This window comes from Kryptolebias marmoratus, linkage group LG14 (genome assembly GCF_001649575.2).
Source record: "Kryptolebias marmoratus isolate JLee-2015 linkage group LG14, ASM164957v2, whole genome shotgun sequence".
Lineage (NCBI taxonomy): Eukaryota > Metazoa > Chordata > Actinopteri > Cyprinodontiformes > Rivulidae > Kryptolebias > Kryptolebias marmoratus.
In genome coordinates this window covers 9,385,290-9,405,012 of record NC_051443.1, presented here as the reverse complement: position 1 = coordinate 9,405,012, position 19,723 = coordinate 9,385,290, and the positions used below count along the sequence as shown (strand labels likewise).

At 39.0% G+C, this 19,723-nt stretch overlaps 1 protein-coding gene across 2 annotated transcripts; it reads right to left on the bottom strand.

The window, feature by feature from the left end:
• Positions 1 to 1,837: 1,837 nt before the first annotated feature.
• il6st (interleukin 6 signal transducer) lies at positions 1,838 to 19,341 on the bottom strand. 2 transcript variants are annotated; one of them, XM_017427480.3, is made up of 16 exons: positions 19,190 to 19,341; positions 18,966 to 19,043; positions 13,675 to 13,977; positions 12,548 to 12,695; positions 11,548 to 11,705; positions 11,237 to 11,391; positions 10,543 to 10,717; positions 9,981 to 10,051; positions 9,276 to 9,519; positions 8,698 to 8,868; positions 8,171 to 8,278; positions 7,303 to 7,443; positions 6,355 to 6,495; positions 5,739 to 5,835; positions 5,460 to 5,541; positions 1,838 to 5,146 (listed from the first exon to the last, which is right to left on the bottom strand). In XM_017427480.3, the coding sequence occupies exons 2-16, from the start codon at positions 19,033 to 19,035 to the stop codon at positions 4,553 to 4,555; spliced, it is 2,658 nt and encodes an 885-aa protein (XP_017282969.1). In that variant the 5' UTR covers positions 19,036 to 19,043; positions 19,190 to 19,341; the 3' UTR covers positions 1,838 to 4,552. The 2 variants fall into 2 exon arrangements, with proteins under 2 accessions (XP_017282969.1, XP_017282970.1); XM_017427481.3 differs by lacking the exon at positions 13,675 to 13,977.
• Positions 19,342 to 19,723: the final 382 nt, after the last annotated feature.

Here is a 19,723-nt window from a genome sequence, read left to right as displayed (position 1 = left end):
TGATGGTAGGAAGCACAGCAGAGCCATAGTGGGGGCCAGACCTCGTCTTTGGGAACCCCAGCTCTGTGGCAGCGGTTCCCAAACCTTTCAGTTTTTAGGTATCAAAGCAGATGATTTTTGGTATACTGGTACTTGAAAACACAAACTAAACAGTTCGTGGTTGTTTAAAATCATTCTTTAGCACCTTCAGGAGAATCAAGCAGGCCAAAAAAGAAAAAAAATCCAAATTCTGCTGAGGCTATCTTGTAAATCAGATGTAAAATAAACAAAAAATACATTAGATAAATCAGATGACCAATAGAGTTTTGTGTATTTTTCCTATACATCATCAGTGCAGATTGCCATCATTTCAACTGGCCAGCCAATAAAAAAAAAAAAAAAAGAGATTTTTGCGTCGCCCTGACAGGATTCATAGTCACAAATCCAGAGATCGGAGTTAAGACTGCAGCAGCGTAATCAGCAATAATAAAGTACCTAGAGTCATGTTTCACAGGAACTGTAACGTTCCCAAATTAAACTTGAACACAGCCAAGTATTGTTTAATTAGTAGCCTAAAGGCATCTTGTTTATTTTTAAGTGCTTAAAAAACAATGTTCTCTGTTGCACAGCTACACCCCTGCTTTCTGGTAAATCAGCCGATCGATCAACATTCCAGGATGGAGCCTGATCCTGGAGCCTCGAGCATTCTACAACAGTTTACTGCCATCGTCACGGAGTCAACACGTCTTTCCTGCAGAGAGGTTTGAAATCCGTGAAAAAAATGCATTCCCATCGGTCCCACAGATCTGTGTGCTGTTCAAGGGAGTTTTATCCCTCCATCCCTTCTTCATAACCACAATAAGGTGATGGTGTCCATCTGCGAGAAGCGAAGTACACACTGGACGATCCATTTCAGAGACACAGAGACAAATTATCCACACACCTTGGATAGTGGAAGGAAACCAGAGTTTCCTGGAGAAAACTCCTTACAGAAAACCCCCAAGTGGGGATTTATAGAGCACCAGCGCTAACCACCGCCTATGTTTTGATGTCATTTGGACAAACATTATATCATTTCAAACGGCTCCAAGTTCATTTGCACTTTCACATCCATACTTTAATGGCATTTTAAAAGAAGTCGATGCCATGGATCTGTTCATATCCACCTTGGCAGCCGGCCCAACACTGAAGATTTAATCTACCAGGGTATTATTTTGTAATTTGAGGGTAGTCCTGTCCCCCAGCCCCTGATCTCAACCCGTCATCTAGCCTCAATATTCACTCCTAACTCAAAAAAAAAAAAAAAAGACTCAGAAACAGCCACTGAGTCTGAGGTGGCAAAAATACGAATTAACCTGCATTTTTTTAAAACTATGTCAGGCTTTGTGTACAACTATCAATATGACAAACAAATAAATAAAATCCACACTTTGGCATTTGCTCAAATTTTTATGGAATTTCTGGCATTTGGGTTTTAAATGGTGAGAGAAGAGCTTTTCTGAAATCCCTGCAATGAGCCTGTGTGTGCGTGTGTGTGCGCTGACAGCTGTTGGCTGCAGACACCAGCCGGCAAAGCCCAACTCCCAATGAACCGAATTACCCCTTTAAGAGCAACGAGCACTCCTTCACTGCTGATCCATTTGGACCTTTATTTGAACAATCCGTTTTAAAAACCACAGGTTGGTTAAACTGTTTAATAGAATAGGTGTGTTGCCTGATTTCTGTCTACAAAGTAACTAAACTGATCTTTTTTGTTTTTCCCAGAAAAAGCACATACAACTTTTAACAAAAAAAAGGTTATCTTTACAACCATGTGTTAAATAAGCTTAATAAAAAAAATAAAAACAGACAGACCTTCTGGAGTTTAAACTTTATTGAATAAACGTGTCAGCTTTAACTTGAGTAACTTGATTTACATGCAGAGCGTATATTTCAGCAGAAAACGCTGTGAGTCTTAAATGATAATGCCTGGTTAATAAACCGTAATATCCTTGCAGAGCTGGATCGTGTCCACGAAAGAGCCCAAAAAGCACATTTCCACTGAAGCGGAAACTGAAGACATGGTCACCCTGCTGCTGTAGCTCCATAAGCTGAGGTTCATGCAGGCCGTAAGCAGACAAACACAAACTCTCTGAATCAGGTTTGGGACATAAAAGTACAGACATTACAGACATTCTTGTCAAACAGTGTTCAACGTAAAAAACACAGTTTAAACACCAAACCTTTAGCATGCCTTTTCCCAGAACACTTCTCAAAATATACACAAAGAGAAAATGAAAAATGGTAGAAATGATCGGATGACATGTAGTTGAAATTCAATGTGGTGAAAATAAAAAAATTAAAATGATTTTGGTCATGGCACTGCACTAGCGGTTTTCATCAAAACAAACAAACAAAAACGTCCTCTCACAAAGCAACCCTTCAAGTGTTTCTGCCTCTTTCCTGTCCTCTCAAACCTCAGCTGGTGGAGGCAGATGGTCGCCCACCCTGCGCGTGGTTCTGCTGGAGGTTTCTTCCTGTTAACAGGAAGTCGTTACTCTCCACAGTCACCTGCCGCCCTGAGGATGCTCAGGATGGGGATTGGATGAAAGCGAATATTTGACCCAATCTGCTGGTTTCCTTATACTGAAACCTCTTTACTGAATGGTATTTTGTATGTTATGATTTTAGCATCTCATTACTGGACTGAATTAAATCTGCATCAGTTCTGAACTGAATTGGACAGCTTGTAACTTGATATAACTTGGACTTGTTGCATTAGAGCCCTGAGAAGAATTCTGTTGTGAATTGGCGCTTTACTCAATTTAATTCAATTCAAAAATATTTTAATAATCCCAAAGGGAAATTATTAAATGTTGTCATGTCATGTCAAATGTAGCTCATAATCCTGGTTTTGTTAAAGAGTTGTTATATTTGCTGATGGCAGTGGGCAGGACGGACCTCTTATAGCGGTCTTTCCCAATGTGTCCTCAAAGAGCCCCACCAGGTGAGCCTCGCTGGCCTCCTGCGGAGCCATGACGGCCGAGCTCTGGAAGCGCAGGTCGGTATTGAACTCCTGGGCGATCTCCTGGACCAGTTGCTGAAAGGGCAGCTTCTGGATTTTTTATAAAAACTGAAATGAACTAATCAGCTTTTTTTTTTTTAAGCAGAAGTCTCCAAATACACAGATGCCTACTGCAGAGCAGAATTTCTGTTAAAAAAAAAAAAAATTAAAAAGGCTGAAGCGAGGATGCAAATTGACAGCACTTTTCTATACATTCACTGGCATTTTGTGATCAACCTGCATCACCGATTTGCTTCCTTTTTTTTGTTTTTCTACCTGCTTTTATTCAGTTACGGTAATATTATGTTTACTATGGTTTTTCCACCATGTGTACCAAATGCTAATTTGGTCAATAAATTAGCTTGTTAAAACTTTTTTTTTTTTCTCTCTAAAGTAACAGAATAAATATTCTCCATGGGAGGTGACAAACTGGCTGTCAGTGAATCTGTCCCGAGCAGCTGCACACTGATCAACATCCTCTTGTGCAAAAGCACGGTTCCAGAACCAGTTTGGTTAAACGGGGGACGGTTTTAAGACTCCTTTCAAAGAGTTGGTAATAGAACCATGTTGTCTCCAATCGTCAGGGAGACAACATGACCTGCAGAACATCTGTACGAGCTCTGCTTTCACCTTTGGGGACAGGCAGCTCATCACTCACACTTTAACGCAGTCCCCAGTTTCATTTACAGTTGGGCTTGTTTGCTCCGAGGAACTTTTCTTTAATACAATCATTTCTATCCGACATGTCACAGCCTACAGCTCAGTTTATGCAGACAAATATACGTTTTGCTGTGGTTACTGGTGTGACATTTTGCTCAGTATACTTGGCTACTTAAAAAAAAAAAAAAAAAAACTGGTAACACCATCACTTTCTTAAAAGTTTAAAGATTTTCATTTGAAAGTGCAGGAAGTGGTTGCACGAAAAAGAAAAACCCCTTGAAAAAAAAATCTTGCAAAAAAAATGCTGGGTTTCCTCTCAGCAGCTGCATAAAAATGGGACAAATTCATAGATAGATAGAGATAGAGATAAACACAAAACAGACTGACTCCATTTTAAAAATCCTTTGAACTGGACATTTTTCACACAAAAAACAACCGTCACACTGATGTGTGCAGAAAAGCCTTGTCATCTGAACACAGACCTTCCTCAAAATAGCTGCAAGTCAAGAGTTTTAGTCAATACTTGCTGTGAGTCAGTCAGAATGTCGCACCTAAAACTTTTCTCGTAACTTCCGACCGTGGGATACCGGCTCGTATCCGTTCATTGAACTTTATATGAAACTTTATGGCAAGTGGCAGATGATTGGCAGTCTAAGCAATCTTTCCATGAAACTGGATGGTCTTGACTGTAGTTTTATAAGGCATATTCTGCTCCAACTTCCAATTCACATCACACTTTACATGTTAAAGTGTCCTAAGCTATGTAGACCTGTCTAAGTGCAAAATATGTGAGTCAAGTCTTTGTCACTGCGTGAAAGGCTTCAAACAAGAAAAAAGTTACATAACGAAAGGCACAGTAAGAATGTGTTCTTACTGAGGTCTGTAACCACCCAGCTGAGGCCTGTAGCTGGAGACTGATCCTGGTTCAACGTTAGCCGACTGGCTGTCTGATGGTGTCCACTCAGTGTCCTCATCAATTGGGCAGAAGTCCTGCTGGTCCACTTCCATCTGCTTGAAGCTGCCTGGGTCGGCGGTTTCTTGGTTCTCTGCGCTGCGAGTGAAGGGCGAGTGGAAGGCTCTGCCGCCTTCTTGCACCAGCATGTCCGGGTTCTCTTCAGAGTCCAACAGCGGCTGCGTGGACTCTGACCGGGAAAAAATGGAATGCTGTGGTTGTTCGATGGGGGTCTGACCCTTGTAACCGCTGGAAGCCACAACTGAAGAATACTGAACGGTGCTGGCGGTGGTGTCCGCCATGTCGGCGCCCTCATCGCTGTCGGACACGCTCTGACGAGGCGAGGACATGCAAGAGGAGCCGCCAATGCCACTGCTGTGCTCCTCGGATAGATACTTGTCCTTCTTCAGAGAAAGACTAGTCTTGTCCTCTTCAAATCCATGCTTTACCTCACACATGCCCTCATCGAGCACATATACACCCGACACACAGTTCTCCTTTGGTGTCTCTGCCTGTGGAGGAAAACAAGTTCAATTGAATTAAATCAGGTTAAAAACAAGATTGAAAATGAACATTTTAGCCATTCACACTCAGTGTCCATGTTGCTTTATTTTAATGCAAAATTTAAAAAAAATTAAAAATGCTAAAATTGTTTGGCTAATTTCATGTCTTCACACTGTTTTCAAGAGGAACAGAGTCCTTCAATGTCTCCTCTTTTTTGTCTGCTGCACTGCATGGTACAGTTTCTGTCCACCATAAGAAGCTTTGACATTCAGTCCCCAGCAAAAACTTATAAATGACTGTTCCTGGAACAGAGGTGTTTACCTTCAAAGGATAATCTGGAGACCAATTTCCAATGGTGCTCTCACTAGGGTTTGGAATCTGAGGCCAGAGGTTCTCCTTGATGCTGTAAAGAGAAACAATCAACGTAATTTTAGTAACTTTTACATTTACATCGCATCTTTGACCAATCTGTTCAGATAACCAAACTGAAAGCTTTGGCTCTGGCACACACGGCCACACTTAAAAAAGCTAGACGTTGCTCTAATAGAAAAGAGCTGAGACGCACGGAGTAGTTAATGGGAATGTTTAACTGGAACTTACACATCCTTTTTGTAGATGCAGAACAAGAAGGCCAAAAGAACCAGAAACAGAAAGCCAAAGCTCACTCCGACCACAATGCCCACAACCATTCGTGGTGCTGGGTGGAAAACGGGACAAATTACACACAATGTAAAACCATTTATTACAACCCTCAACATGACAGATTATTTTAATACAAGTTACAAATATATTGTTATTCTTTTTAACAGATATTTAGGACAACACCCCTTATTAAACATATAAACCCCATAAAATGAGGAAAGTTAAGACCTTGACAAGTGGTAAACTGTACTAAGACTCCACCTATTGCTGTGTAATTTCAATTGCTAGGGTCATTTAAGACAGATAAACTAAAACATATTGATTTTTTTTTTTTTAAAAAACTACTTTACACAACAGGCTCCTGGTCTTAATAGATATTTATCTGCTGGACATTTTGGTGGCCTGAATCATTTAATTAATACAGGATGCCCAAGACATTAAATATGCAAAACATTCGACAAATTGGCAGCAATTGTTTTAATGAAGCCTTTCTGAACAAAAAGTGTAAATACTTGTGTATTCGCTACATTTTTAAAGGACTCTGCTCAAAGTTTGCATGGAGTTGTGGACTGACCATATTTCTGAGTGACGAATGAGTGACGAGAGCCGTTTGTTGAGCCAGCGATGGTCGAAGCTTGGATCCACACGTCGTAGTGAGTGTTGCCCATCAGTGACTCCAGTTTGTAAGAGGTGGTGTTAGCTGGGACTGTTACAGCTGCGAAGGAGCAAAAACACCAAATTAGTCAGGTGGACGAAATCTTATCAAAATCATTCCTCTGTTCTAGGGATGCACTGATTGCTCAGGTGTTTCCCACCTTGACTGGCCTGACTAGTAGCAGGTAGATAAGGCATTATTTAAAAAAAAAAATACACAAAAATCCAGTCATTGTATGCACCATGGTAAAACAATAACTCTTCCTAGCATGGGAAGTTTTTGTTATACGAGTTTTTATTGATTAACAAAATCTTAAGTCACCTGTAATATCTGTAGAAAGAGCAAGAGGCATAAGGAGCTACTAAAAAAACAATAATTATTATATTTAGTCCATGTATGGCCGCTTCCTTTTTACACCTCCGATTTCCACTAAGACTAATTTAACAGTTAATTTTTACAGCTCTGCAATATCACGTAAAGAAATTTGTGTTTAATTCCGGTAAAGTATGCAGTCAGTTTTAGTGCCATCTTTTCTTTCTTACTGTCTGCTACTTTATATTCTTGTTGAAAGCTTCGTTTATTAGAAAGAATAACTGATTTATCAATCTAGCAGGGTTAAAGGTAGATTTTAGATTTTTAATTCTCATCCTCTACCTAAAAAGTTGGATAACGCCAGAGCTAAAGAGGTAAGTTTGGAGCTCTTGTTCTGACGTCAGATGGACTTTTCAATCGAATCAGTTTTCTAGGCCAATCAGAATTTGCTTAGAAAACCTGCAATTAGTTCATCTCTACAGCATTGTTTCAACAAAGTCAACACATAAAATAAAAAAGACAACTCCTCTTGCAATGCTTGCAACAAGTACTTACATTTTATGACTTCCTCATTTTCATAGAAAATAGTGTAGTTTGTGATGAAGCCTCGTCTTAGATGCTGTGGAGTCTCGTCCCACGTCAGAATAACATGATCATATTCTGACTCACTCTTAACAGAGGGGCCATTTAATGGAGCTGCAATCCAAACAACATGTTAGTTTAGTTTGCGTTTTCTTTGAGTGAACCACACTTGTATGATCTAAGAACAAAACTCCCTTTGGAACCAACAGTTTGTCAAAAACACCACATTGGTAATGGATTTTTAGCTGTGGTCAGCAATTACTTAAAAGTTGTTAAAACAATTTGTTCAAGTAAAACTACTCACTGATCTGCTTAGCTGTGCCTAATCTGTGACAAATGCATAACATTTCCTACTAACTCTTCAAAATAAAAGCATCCCGCTGATTCAACAGTGAAGTAGTTGGAGGAAATCTGCAAGTTATATGCAAATATCATAAAGCAGGTTCTCCTGAAAACAAAACGTCAAGCAGGACAGAAAAACTCAACCTTAGAGTCTGACCACAAAAAATAATATTAAAAATAAATCACTAAGGAGCCTAATGAGTGATAAATGCAGACTAACACAAGTGGAAATAGTGCAAACATGATTTGTCAAAGTTAATATTTATCCTAAACCAATTTCCACTTCTAATAGAAACATTTTAACTGCATATCTACAGGTGAGAATATCCACAAACCCTTTCATTTCGTCAGATTTAGTTTGTTTAAAACCCTCACAATGCAAAAACGCAAAACACTGAAGTAGTGCTGTTTTTAAACGGATACAAGAAAGTGAGTGGAAAACCAACAAACCTCAAAGAAAACGGTAAATAATTTCTTCATGTCACTGAAGATGCCTTACCTCCTTGCTCCAGAAAGGCTTCTTTGCTGGCTGGTTTCCCGATCCCTTTGTCTTTGCGGTATATCGGATACACGGACACTTTGTAGCAAACAAAACGCTCCAAGGCCCCTGGATTAAACAATCCAAGAAGTAAACAGTTTTAAGTCTTTGGGCCGTGAAAAACATTTGGGTATGGACATTTAGAGTTTGTGAAGTCTCTAAGGACTGACAAAAGATGCCCAATAAGTTTAAGCTGTTCTTTTAGAGTTTTTGAAAGGCTGGTTTATTTCTACATACATTAGTTTCTAACTGAGCGGTGCGCTGCTGAAGGAAGTTCTGCACCAGATGCAGCCAGTCCATAATACACGCATGTTCAAGTATTAAAAAGGTGCTTTAAGTGTATGCGGTATTTGAGAACTACAACCAAATATACCACTACAAAACTAAAGACAGCTTCTGTTTGCTCTCAGTGAGATAAACAGATTTTTTACCTGAGATGATGAAATAAAATACTTGCCCTCCCTAATTCTTAGGAGCAAAGAAATTACCTTTAATTGCAGTCTGTCTGGTGGTTTTGTTTTCTCTCTGCCAGTCCATTTCCCCATTGCCGACCCATTCGATCACGTACTCAAACACACATGTGCTGTTGTGTTTCCATTCTACGAACAGCTGACCATTACGAGGCCAAATATTAATTTCTTTAACAGTTGGTTCTCGATCTGTAATAAAGACACAGAAACAAATGTTACCCTAAACCAAACAACTGACGTCACATTATTGAAGGCACACTGCATTGACTTGACTGATGCTTCCCATTTCTAATTCAAGAAGTTCTGATCACAAGTGGAGCTACTCCTCAAAACAAAATCTCAAATTTGCATCTAAACTTTTCAGTAAAATGGAAGTTTTCATCTGCCGTCTACTCGCTGTTTCAGTCAACTCTTGTGTTATCTGGTACCGCTGTATCATTCTCGTCTTTAGGACATTCTGCAATCTCACTGAAATTCTGCTCAACGGGATGCGCAAATGTGTAAACTCCTGTGAATAAACACACTGGTTCAAATTTTACTTTGCAGGAGCTCCAAAGAGTGTGACCCAGACCTCAGGAGTTACTGTAGTCACCTACCATTTGGGTTTCTTTTGATGGCCAGGCATGTCTCAGGAGACTTCCCCGCAGAATTAACAGCAGAAACGCACACGTTTACAAACTCTTTGCCCTCCAGAGAAATCTTTTTAAGCAGAGATGCCATCTTCTGATTAGACCCTCTGTCTGCGTTGACTGAGATACGCTCTTGCTCCAAATTTCCATTCTTGGAGTATTTCATTCTCATATTAAATGCTGTTATATTCCCATTGGCAAATTCAGGATCCTGAGAGAAAACAGATGTTACCAATCAGTTCAAGAAGTACAAAACCACAAAGTGGATAGAAAACAATTGATTAGACTGCTGTAAGAATTCCCTACCAAAGTTAGGATGCCAATTTCTGTCAGAACGCATCTTTAAAACTGACCTTTTGTACATAGTTTGAGCCATTAAGGGTTTAGGTCTACAGCACAACCAATGTGGGTCATTATTTTTTATTCATTTAATCAAACTGTTGTCTTTAACAATGTCCTGGCATCAGTAGGTAGTTTTAAAATTTTCTATTTCTAGCTTGAATTCAAGATGCTGCTGCTGTGTTAAGGCCTTTGCTCTACAACACATTGGCATCAACATCAGCAATCTCACTGGAAAACCCTAAATCAGCCACCGAGTACTTAAAATGGACTATTCAGCCATTTTTAGTTCAAACAGTTTTATGTTCAATGGAGTACGATGTAAAAATTTACCTTACAGAGGAGCTGCACGTCATGACTGTTACTGTCAACAGTTTTCCATAAATCTGGTGGACTTGATGGTCCTGGGTCAAACAGAAACAAAATATTTTAACAGAAGAACAGGAAGTCCTCACATTCACACCCCTGTACTTAAGTGGGTGAAATCTACAGGTATGCAGTAGTTTTTTTGTTTTGTTTTTAACCATTCTGGCTTTTTAAAGATTTACTGTGGATGTAGAATGTTTGGCATTGGCCAGACTGCACATGCCGAGAAGAAAATTGCTATTTATTTTCATATATACATAAAAAAAAGACTTTCATCTGTCAAGTGCTTGCCTTTGTTTTGTTTAGGCAGAGAAAAAAATGGACCTACTAAATATGAGGCAAGTGGTCATAATGACAGGGCAAATAGATATTTTATGGTAAATGCTGCCAGTTTAAGTCAACATCAGTCCTTTCAGATAGATGCATGTCAGAAATGTCACAAGAACGTTACATAACATTCATTTTTGAGCACAAATTATCTACGATTCACTTTGTGTTATTAATCTGAACTGGCAACCACAATACTCACGATCCTCCGGAGTTCTTGCGGTTTTATTCGAGCTCCAGTTGCTCCAGTAGCCACAGTCAGGCTCATCTTTGGTCCCAACAGGTTTGGCGGCTACCTGAATGACATACACTGTATATGGTTGAAGAACCTGCAGTCTGAAAGGTTTTGTTGGGTTTATAGTATCTTCGGGAGGTACCTGTAAAAGACAAATCACAGCTCTGTGATCATGCTTCACAAAACCACAGAAATTAAAAAAAAGAGGGATAAAAGAAACATAAAATACAAGCGAGCTTAAATGCCATTTTAGAGTTTGTTAAGCAGTGGATGTAACAGCAACAGGTTCATCTGCAAAATATACATCTTAGTGATCAGAATGATAGCGAACAAACAAGATAAAAAACAGCAAAGCAATTATTTCAAATCACTGTATTCTGTATGCACAAAGTACCAGTGTTGATTGTCTTTGTTTAAAATGATAAATTACATTTTTCTGGTATATAGTTAGTAAAACTGTATATCAGTAAACACTTATGGGTCCATCCATTGGTGAGACATTATGAATCATTAAGAAATCAGTGCATTTCATCTGAAAATAAATGTTTTGAGTCAAATTTCATCCAATATTGTGTGAAACTTTTTTAAATAAAACTGGTATCTCCTGTGATAGATACCAATTGTGGATTTTCTTTTCTGAACAGACTTTAAGCATACTTACATAGCTCCAGATCTGAGATCCAATTGGACAGAAGCGGATTTTATATTTCAGTTTTACATAACTTTCATCAATGGGATTAGTCCAGTTCACAAGCAGTGATGTAGGAAAACCAGCCTCTGAAATGGCTCGCACATCCAGTGGAGGGTTGGTTTTCACTGCAGCAACAAATCAAACGGTCAAGAACAGCACTTCCGTTGTCCAGAGTCACTTCTAAACAGATGTTTTTGTGAATGCACCCTGTAGATCTGCTCAAATATAAAATCATCTCCACTATGACAATCCTTTTTCTAGAGCTCAAAACTTTGACTTACCAAAGCAGTTGGCTTCTTTTATCAGATGTTCAGACTCTAATGTTCCCAGCAGAGTATGAGACTGTACCCAGAACTCCAGAGGAAAATAATTAGGATAAAGACCCACATTCACTTGGACGCTGTTCTTAGGTGTCGATACATTCAATGTTTCGTCTTTGCTGTTGAGAAAGTTTGATGTAATTTAGAAGAACACATCGATTAGGTAACACAGCACTACATGTTTGGTTACAACTTGAATTTCCTCATAAAACAATGACTCAATGATAATTTGGTGATTCAAAATTACAAGAAAAAAAACAAACATTTCAGTTGTGGTGTCACCGATTTCTGAATGTCTTGGGTTAGGGGTAGGGTTAGGGTTAGTGATCAAATTTAAAAAAAAATAACACGCTTGTTTTGTTGTGCACTGCTTGCACATTTATTTTATTCTATGCCATGCACATTCTTTTATTGCCCACCTCGCCTCACTTTGTACCCAATTTACTAGATTATACTCTCAATATTGCCCGCCACCAAAGGTGAAGGCGGCGTGATAATGCTTTTGCCTGAGTCGGTGTGTGTGTACGTGTGTGTTCTTGAATGGATTTGATGAAACGTTCAGAAAGTTATCAATGGATGTACACGTACAACTTTCAGACTCAGCCCAATTAAAGATGGCTGCCACAGCTAATAAACCTCAGCGTACACACAAATAGCTATACCCAAGTGAACTTTGCAGATGTTGAGCTAAAATTTAGTGTGGTAGTAGTTGATAGTCATTCACAGCACATACTCCAAGCATAGGTCATGTGATATCGCCAAGAGATGGCGTTACTGCACGAGTGCTGTCATTTTCAATGTCTGAGCAAAATGGCTAGAACCCTGTCATTTCTCCACATAATATGATCTTAGTCCAAAATCTCTTAATTAAAAGGCGGTAGGCCATATGCATTCATTCAAGGAGCTGGGGTCAAAGCTTTGTTGATCGAAGATATGATGAAAAATATAGCTGTGTACTTACATATACATTTTAAGAAATGCTGTATAAGTTCTTGGGGCATCTTCGGTGTGACGTCCAACTGCTTCCCATTTACAACTGATTGTTGTAGAAATTAATTTTCCTTCCTGTAGAGCTTCACAGGACAGATTTTTGGGACTCTCTGGACGATCTGACATTGAGACACACAAAAAGGCATCTTATTAGGGATGTAACAGTACATGTATTTGTATCAAACCAACAGTGCAGACATCTCAGACAAATACATTAGTTGTTCTTGTTGTTTTCCTTTTCTTTTGGCTGCTCCCTTCTTCAGGGGTCGCAACAACGAGCGAACTTCACACGAAAGATTTGGCAACTGTTTTTACGCCGAATGCCCCTCCTGATGCAACCTGAGCTCGAACATGCAGCCTCAGGATTACAAGACCGCGGCACTGACCACCGAGTTACTGCGCCCCCTCTCAGACGAATACACAGACCAAACGACGAATATTTTCATCTGAGCCAATCACCTTCATTATCCTGACTCCAGAAAAGGAGTAAAGAAAGCCATCTATCGTTGTGTGCTCTGCCCATGGAACCTGCTAAATTTGGACAGGGCTGTACAGTAATAATCTACAGTAGAATGGGTTTGGAAGCAGAAGGTGTGGAAATTTTTAGGACTAATTTCCTAACAAAAGATAGTCACCTTTCATTTTCTGAATTTATTAAACTTTTCATTTAACACATGGTCTGTAGGACAGTTTTTAGTCAAAACTAGATAAATTAGAAAATACACTTTGATTTTTGACCTGCTGCCTTAGACCCTCTCCACTAGAAAGGAGGATTTGTTTTCCCCGTCTCTGCTTCTGAGAGTTATTATGATTATTTTGAAGAACAACACAATTCCTGTTGAACTGTATCACTCTGTGACCTATATACCCAGGTAGGCAGCAAACCGTGACTCAGGTGTACCCTACGGCCCTACAGCTGATGAATTTAAAAGAGGGGAGGAAAAATTAAAGAATAAAAGGGTGGGCTGCATTAGCTCATGCAGAAACATCTGGCAAACCTCTTACTTCAAATTCACTTGTAATCATAAACCAAAATTCAGACAATAATATCAGAGATTACAAAATTAAATCAAATGAACTTAAAGAAACAAAACCTACAGCTTTTTTTGAGCCAGATCCCGTGAATGAATCTGCCATTGTTCATGGAGATGTAGTGAGACGACTTCTTGCTGTGACAAAACAACCACTCAGGTTTTTCGTTTGTGATGAGGACAGTGACATTAAGGGCTGATGAGTTGATCTTTGTATAGAGTTCTTTGGGAATGACAGTCTGTGACAGCTTCCAGTAGAGATCATCTGCAGTGACTTCAGCGGTGTCTATGATCACGCATGTAGCCGTGAAGTTAGTTCCAATCTCAATCACTGGATCCTGTGGAGCTATCACCACATGGTTGTTATTCTCTGATTTAAAAGAAGAAAAAAGAAAGAAAGATCATTATGCAGAAGGCTACAGCCACTGTGTTGTAAAGATGCAACTTGTTTCCCTTAAAAAGAGGATTTGTTATAAAGGTTTTGTTATAAACTCTTGCTAATCTTTGTAATCTTGCTTATCACAGATTTTGTTTGCTATTAGTATGGAATCTTTAGCATAGTTAATTATAGTTAACCTGTCAATTTTATGTAAAGCAGATAAAATTAGGACCCACAATTTATTACTGTATGCTGATGATGTAATATTGTATATTAGAGACATTAATCTCTGTACCGAAAGTTTTAAAATGTCTGCAGGACTTTAGTCTCGTCTCAGGATACCAAGTAAATTAATCAAAACCTGAAGCCATGATGCTAACGGGGAGCTGGCCCTCACAACTATCCGAAACAGTTACATTTAACTGGTAACTTAACGGGTTTCGAAACTTGGGAATCAATATCACTACGGATGTTTCTCGTCTGTACAAAGCAAATTATGGGAAGCTATTGGATCAAATTCATAGCTACTGGGATAAAGGAGGTGGGAACTAAAAATAAATGTTACGAGTGATGATCGAAAGTGGGAGCTAGTGTGTGAAAATGGACAAACTGACAAACAGTCCAACGTGAAAAGAAGTTTTTGGGAAAGTGAATAATAGATATTTCAGAAAGCTGTGTATCATTTCTAAATGTGATTAAGCTAAAACAAACTTATGCTGGAGACATTGTGGATACGTTGGAGATGATACACGTCTTTAGGGATTGCCCAAAGATAAAAACATTTTGGGAAGGAATTGGGGAAGAAATTTCAAATATTTTACACATTTATAATCGAATAGAACCCCCTTGTCTTTGTCCTTGGAGTGCTCCCGAGCGATCTGTTAAGCAAAGGAAAACAGTACCTGCGTGGGACCCTTACACTGGTGACTAAAAGATGATCACTATCTTGGTATAAACCTCTACCCCCCCACTGTAAGTGAATCGAAAGAACTGTGAGGGTTTACACCAGGGGTAGGCAATCCTGGTTCTCGAGGGCCACCATCCTGCATGTTTTCCTTGTTTCTCTGCACCAACACACCTGATTCAGTGGTTAAATCACCTCTTCATGTTCTGCAGAAGCCTGTTAATCACCCATTGATTCAAACCAAGTGTGTTGGAGCAGAGAAACAAGTAAAACCTGCAGGATGGTGGCCCTCAAGGACCAGAATTGCTTGTCCCTGGTTTATACTATGGAGAAAATAACAGCAAAGAAAAGCTGGAACCCATTAATAACATATTGGGGACTGACATTATTGACCTAAATTTACTTGTAGGTATCTAGACATGTTGTATAAGGAACATCCTCCCTTTGTTTTTGTTTTAACTCGTCTAAACTGTAGAGAAAAGATTTACTACAGCATCAGCTCGCCGAGATGTTCGCTGATGTTCCTGGTGGATTGTTTTATTTGGCTGTGCCAGAGAACAGTGTTTGTAGCTTGATGTGCTATGTGTCAAGCATGGAATGAGATAAAGCAATTTATTTAAAAAAAGAAAAAAAAAGTTGCAACTTTATGCAACCACTAAAAATTGTCATTACTGCCTGCAGTTCCCTAAAAAACTAAAGCAGTAAAAACAAGATGAAGGTTATCATCCAAACTGATTAAGGGTTTTATAACCTTGTGGTCATTTTGACAGAAAAAAAAAAGAAAACTAAAAAGTTTAGAACAGTCTCCAGGTGGGAGAACACACCCCCATCAGTTTTGGTTGACTTGCGCTCACCTTCTTGTGATCGTCTGAACAAAGGTTGGGCAAAAATCAAATCGTAAATCACGATCTCGATTCTCCCCTACACACGTTCTAATAAATGCTGATCTGTCTATGTGTGTATATCCTGGCTGTCAGTTCAGGTGCTCATTTACTCACTTTCCAACAGATCCAGTTACAATAACAGTCACACGCACCGAAACTGAGCAAGACAAAATACCACCGATTCATTAATTGGGGATGATGTTAGCAAGAGATTCAGTCATAAAACTCAATCACTTCTCTTCTTTTTTTACTTTCTTACATATTTATGCCGCTGTCAGTGGTGTGACGTGACATAAACATGGAGGCACACACTGGGCTAAACAGAGCAATCAAGCTATAAACACAGAAACAAATGAGAACCAATACAAATAACTCCCATGGTGAGCAATGAGAACTATTTTTACCAAAAAACAAACAAAAAGAAAAAAAAAAAAAAAAAGCCCTTTCCCTGGTGTACATTTTCTGACAAAAGTGCACAAGCTGTCATTATCCGTTTTAGCACTGTTACAGGCTCACAGCACTGCGAGGCACATATTTCTTAAGAAGTAAACAAAATCCAAGAACTGCTGTTTTGTTTTTTCTGTGACGCCGAACTGATTTACAAGTTGGAACAAGTTTTTTTTTTCTTTTTTTTTTTTTTAAACAAGGAAGTTCCTTTAGTGAGATCTAATTCGGTTCAAACAGTCAGAGCTAAAAAAATGTTGAACAAGCTAGATGTCCAGATGCTGACAAAGAGAAAGGAAATGACTTTACTACTAAACCGCATCCTTTATATCCTGTCTCCAAAGACCTATTCACACAGTTAAAACCCAACATTAAATGACAGAGACAGCTGAGTGTGTAGGACTCTTCTTTAAATAAAAACCCATACATCGGCTGGAAAAATGCAAACAGAGTTCGAAAAGCTTTTGTTTAAAGAATAAGCATTCAAAGTATGAGGCGAGCACCCTCACGTTGACTCCAAACAGCTACAGCTTATGTTTGTTGTGTGGTTAAGGGACTCTGATACTAACCATCTTATCCTACTAATCAGGTTAAGAATAGTCCGGAAAATGTCAAAGATTTTTAACTTGGCTCCAAGCATATATTTTATTAGTTTAAGGAGATTAATGGATGCAGTTAGAGAGGACATGGAGGAAGTTTCCGTGAGGACAGAGAACAGAGAGAGATTGAGGACGACTCGCTGTAGCAACCCCAGAAAAGGGAACAGCCAAAAGAAAGAGAAGAAGTTTAACCAATTTATTTTATTTATACAAGTAACGTCACTGGGACATGGTGTCTCGGTCTCAAGAGAGACATGTTTAAACACTTAACCCCATCAAGGCTTTCAAGGCAAATTGTCCCAAGGTTACAAGGGCTTCTCCTCTCTCTCCATCGCTCTGTTTTGAGGGTTTCAGGAGGGTTAACAACGTAGTTGGAAAAAGATAATTAAACAAACTGCACAGCAGCTGGACAGTGATGGCCACTTAACCCGAGAGTACAGAATGCAATGGTAAATTAGGGATTTACATCTTATAATGGATCTTAGTGTTTAACATCTGTTTAAAGCCAACTGCAGCGTTCCTATAAAGTAACATCATACGAGCTCAATGTGAGGGAAGAAAGGAGCAACAAGCAGTTTTATAACGTCACATAGAAAATGATCTCAAAATCTGATTTCCGCCTTTTTTTTTAATGTTCAAAATTAGACTTAACAGAAATGTTCTCATCAACTAAAATGTTAAGATATTTATAGGATCCCCACCACCACAAAGTCCTAGGGGAGCCTTGTATAGATGTGTGTGTGTGTGTGTGGGGGGGGGTTATTGTATGACATTGTGGTGGTGTTTGAAGAGCTTAGCATTTTCTTTGGTAGTACTCGTTATAAAAAGTGTGATGCCCACTGGGTTTGAGCACTAGTTTGATGGTCTCATTTGTGCAATAAAAGTATTACATGATAGCAACCAGTACTATTGTACGCATTAGGCATGTTACGCTCAGTGATGATTCAGTTATAATACTGGTTCCAACGAATTTCGCACTGTCCTACATGGCAGGGACAACACTAAAAGCAATTTATTTTTCTTGGCTAGTGGACTGGAATAGCCAATAATCAGTGTTGATCATAAATTGNGGGGGGTGTCTAGTTGTTTACTTTGCATTTTAGAGATAGTTGTGGCATAATTTAAGACTTGCTCCAAAAAAAAAGCTGCTTAATTTCTTTAAAGGTGCCCTAAAAAAAAAAAAAAACTAACAACCCAGACTGTTGGTTCATGTTTTCAACCACCTATATTCCAAAAATCTACCAGTTTGATTCATCAGCACATACTACTTTTTTTTTTTAAACCAGCAAAATGTAGAAATGATAACAACATAATTTTATGCAGTAACAAACTCAATCGTAGGGATAAATAAAAGTTATTTAATGAAAAGTACTGATTCATATCGTCTAACTACTAAAAAAAAAAAAAAGCAATTCATCAGACATTATTTGGTGAAAGTTTCATGGCAGATCTCTAAAACTATGATGAAATTGTACCGGTTTTCGTGGGAACTTTTCACAAGGAACAATTAACTTTTAAGGCATCATTTACTCCAAATATTTAACCATTTTAATTGCTGTAACTTTCCTATTTTATAATACAATGTGACAAAAAAGTTTGAGCAAACTGGATAAATTTGGCACCGTTGGATAGAGCTTTAAAACACCTTTAATTTGACACCAAGATCATCCTGACAGGACAGAAACTACAGGAGTTACGAAAGTTATGGAGGAGTTTTGTTTGTTTTTCTTTACAGAAAGCCATCTACTGTAGTTTTTTCGTCCGAGAAAACTATCTTCTTGCTTATAGAAATCACCTTAAAGTTGCAGTGAAAGTAGAAAAGATCATAAAGAACAACTTATTGAGTGAACAATCGAGCTTTTTACTTCCCTTAAGCAAAATCTGCAGCGGTTTTTTGTGAGGTTTATCGCTGATCGCAGGAAGATTATCGCGTATCCGCAGTCACAAGATTGAAGGCATTTGTTTTGCCATGAACCTATATTGAAAATTGTGTCAGCGTACCTGACCTACAGCACTGATCTGAACGAGCATCACCCTTTAAAATGTTAGCTGTGAATGTTGAAAATACAGCGAAAAGGCTGCACAGCGGAGCTACACGCAGCAGCTTCTTCTCCGAAACATCACGACTTCAGCAGAAAAGACACTCACCGTATCCAGCTTGGAGCACAGAGGCGACACAGGCCAACCCAAACAGCTGAAGGGCCCTCTCACACACCATGGCGACCACTGCATGAGGACAGAGACGGGAGAACTTTCATGAGGCATACCAACAAGCCTCACCGTAATTAGCATGTTAGCATAGCGAGCTAACTATACGCCACTACCGTCGACTAACTTCTTTCTACATTCAAGGTAAAAAGGTTACTACTTACCTAAGCTGCTAAACACATAGCATCTTTATTCGAGAAAAAAAAGGTTAAACAGTGATTAAGAAAACAGAAGAGTGAAGTTTAACATCGTCTGACTCATGTATTTAAGTTAATACTTAGAACCACCCACTTCCCGTAAAGAGAAACTTGTGTCGCAATAATATTGCTGAGCGGCGGGCTTTTATACGATTACAAACCATATGGATAGGGCTAAGTTATTTTCGGTCGGCGTCCGCCTACGCGTCTAGAGATTTAGGGATCTGCGTAAATGCGCGGAGGGGAAATACCGCCAGGTGATTGGACAAATAAACTGTCAGTCAACAGCCTCCAACAAATCGGAGCTCTGTATTATTTTACGTGCGCTGTTTATGTCCTTCACTGTGGTTTCCAGTATGTCTCAGCCTCCTCCAGTTACAGGAAGGCATATAAATTTCAGCCGACAGCTTTTTATACATATGCAAACGAAGCTGGCAAGAACTGAGACTGCTCAAGTGTAAAAAAAAAAAAAAGTAAAAATAAATAAATACGTGCAATGTA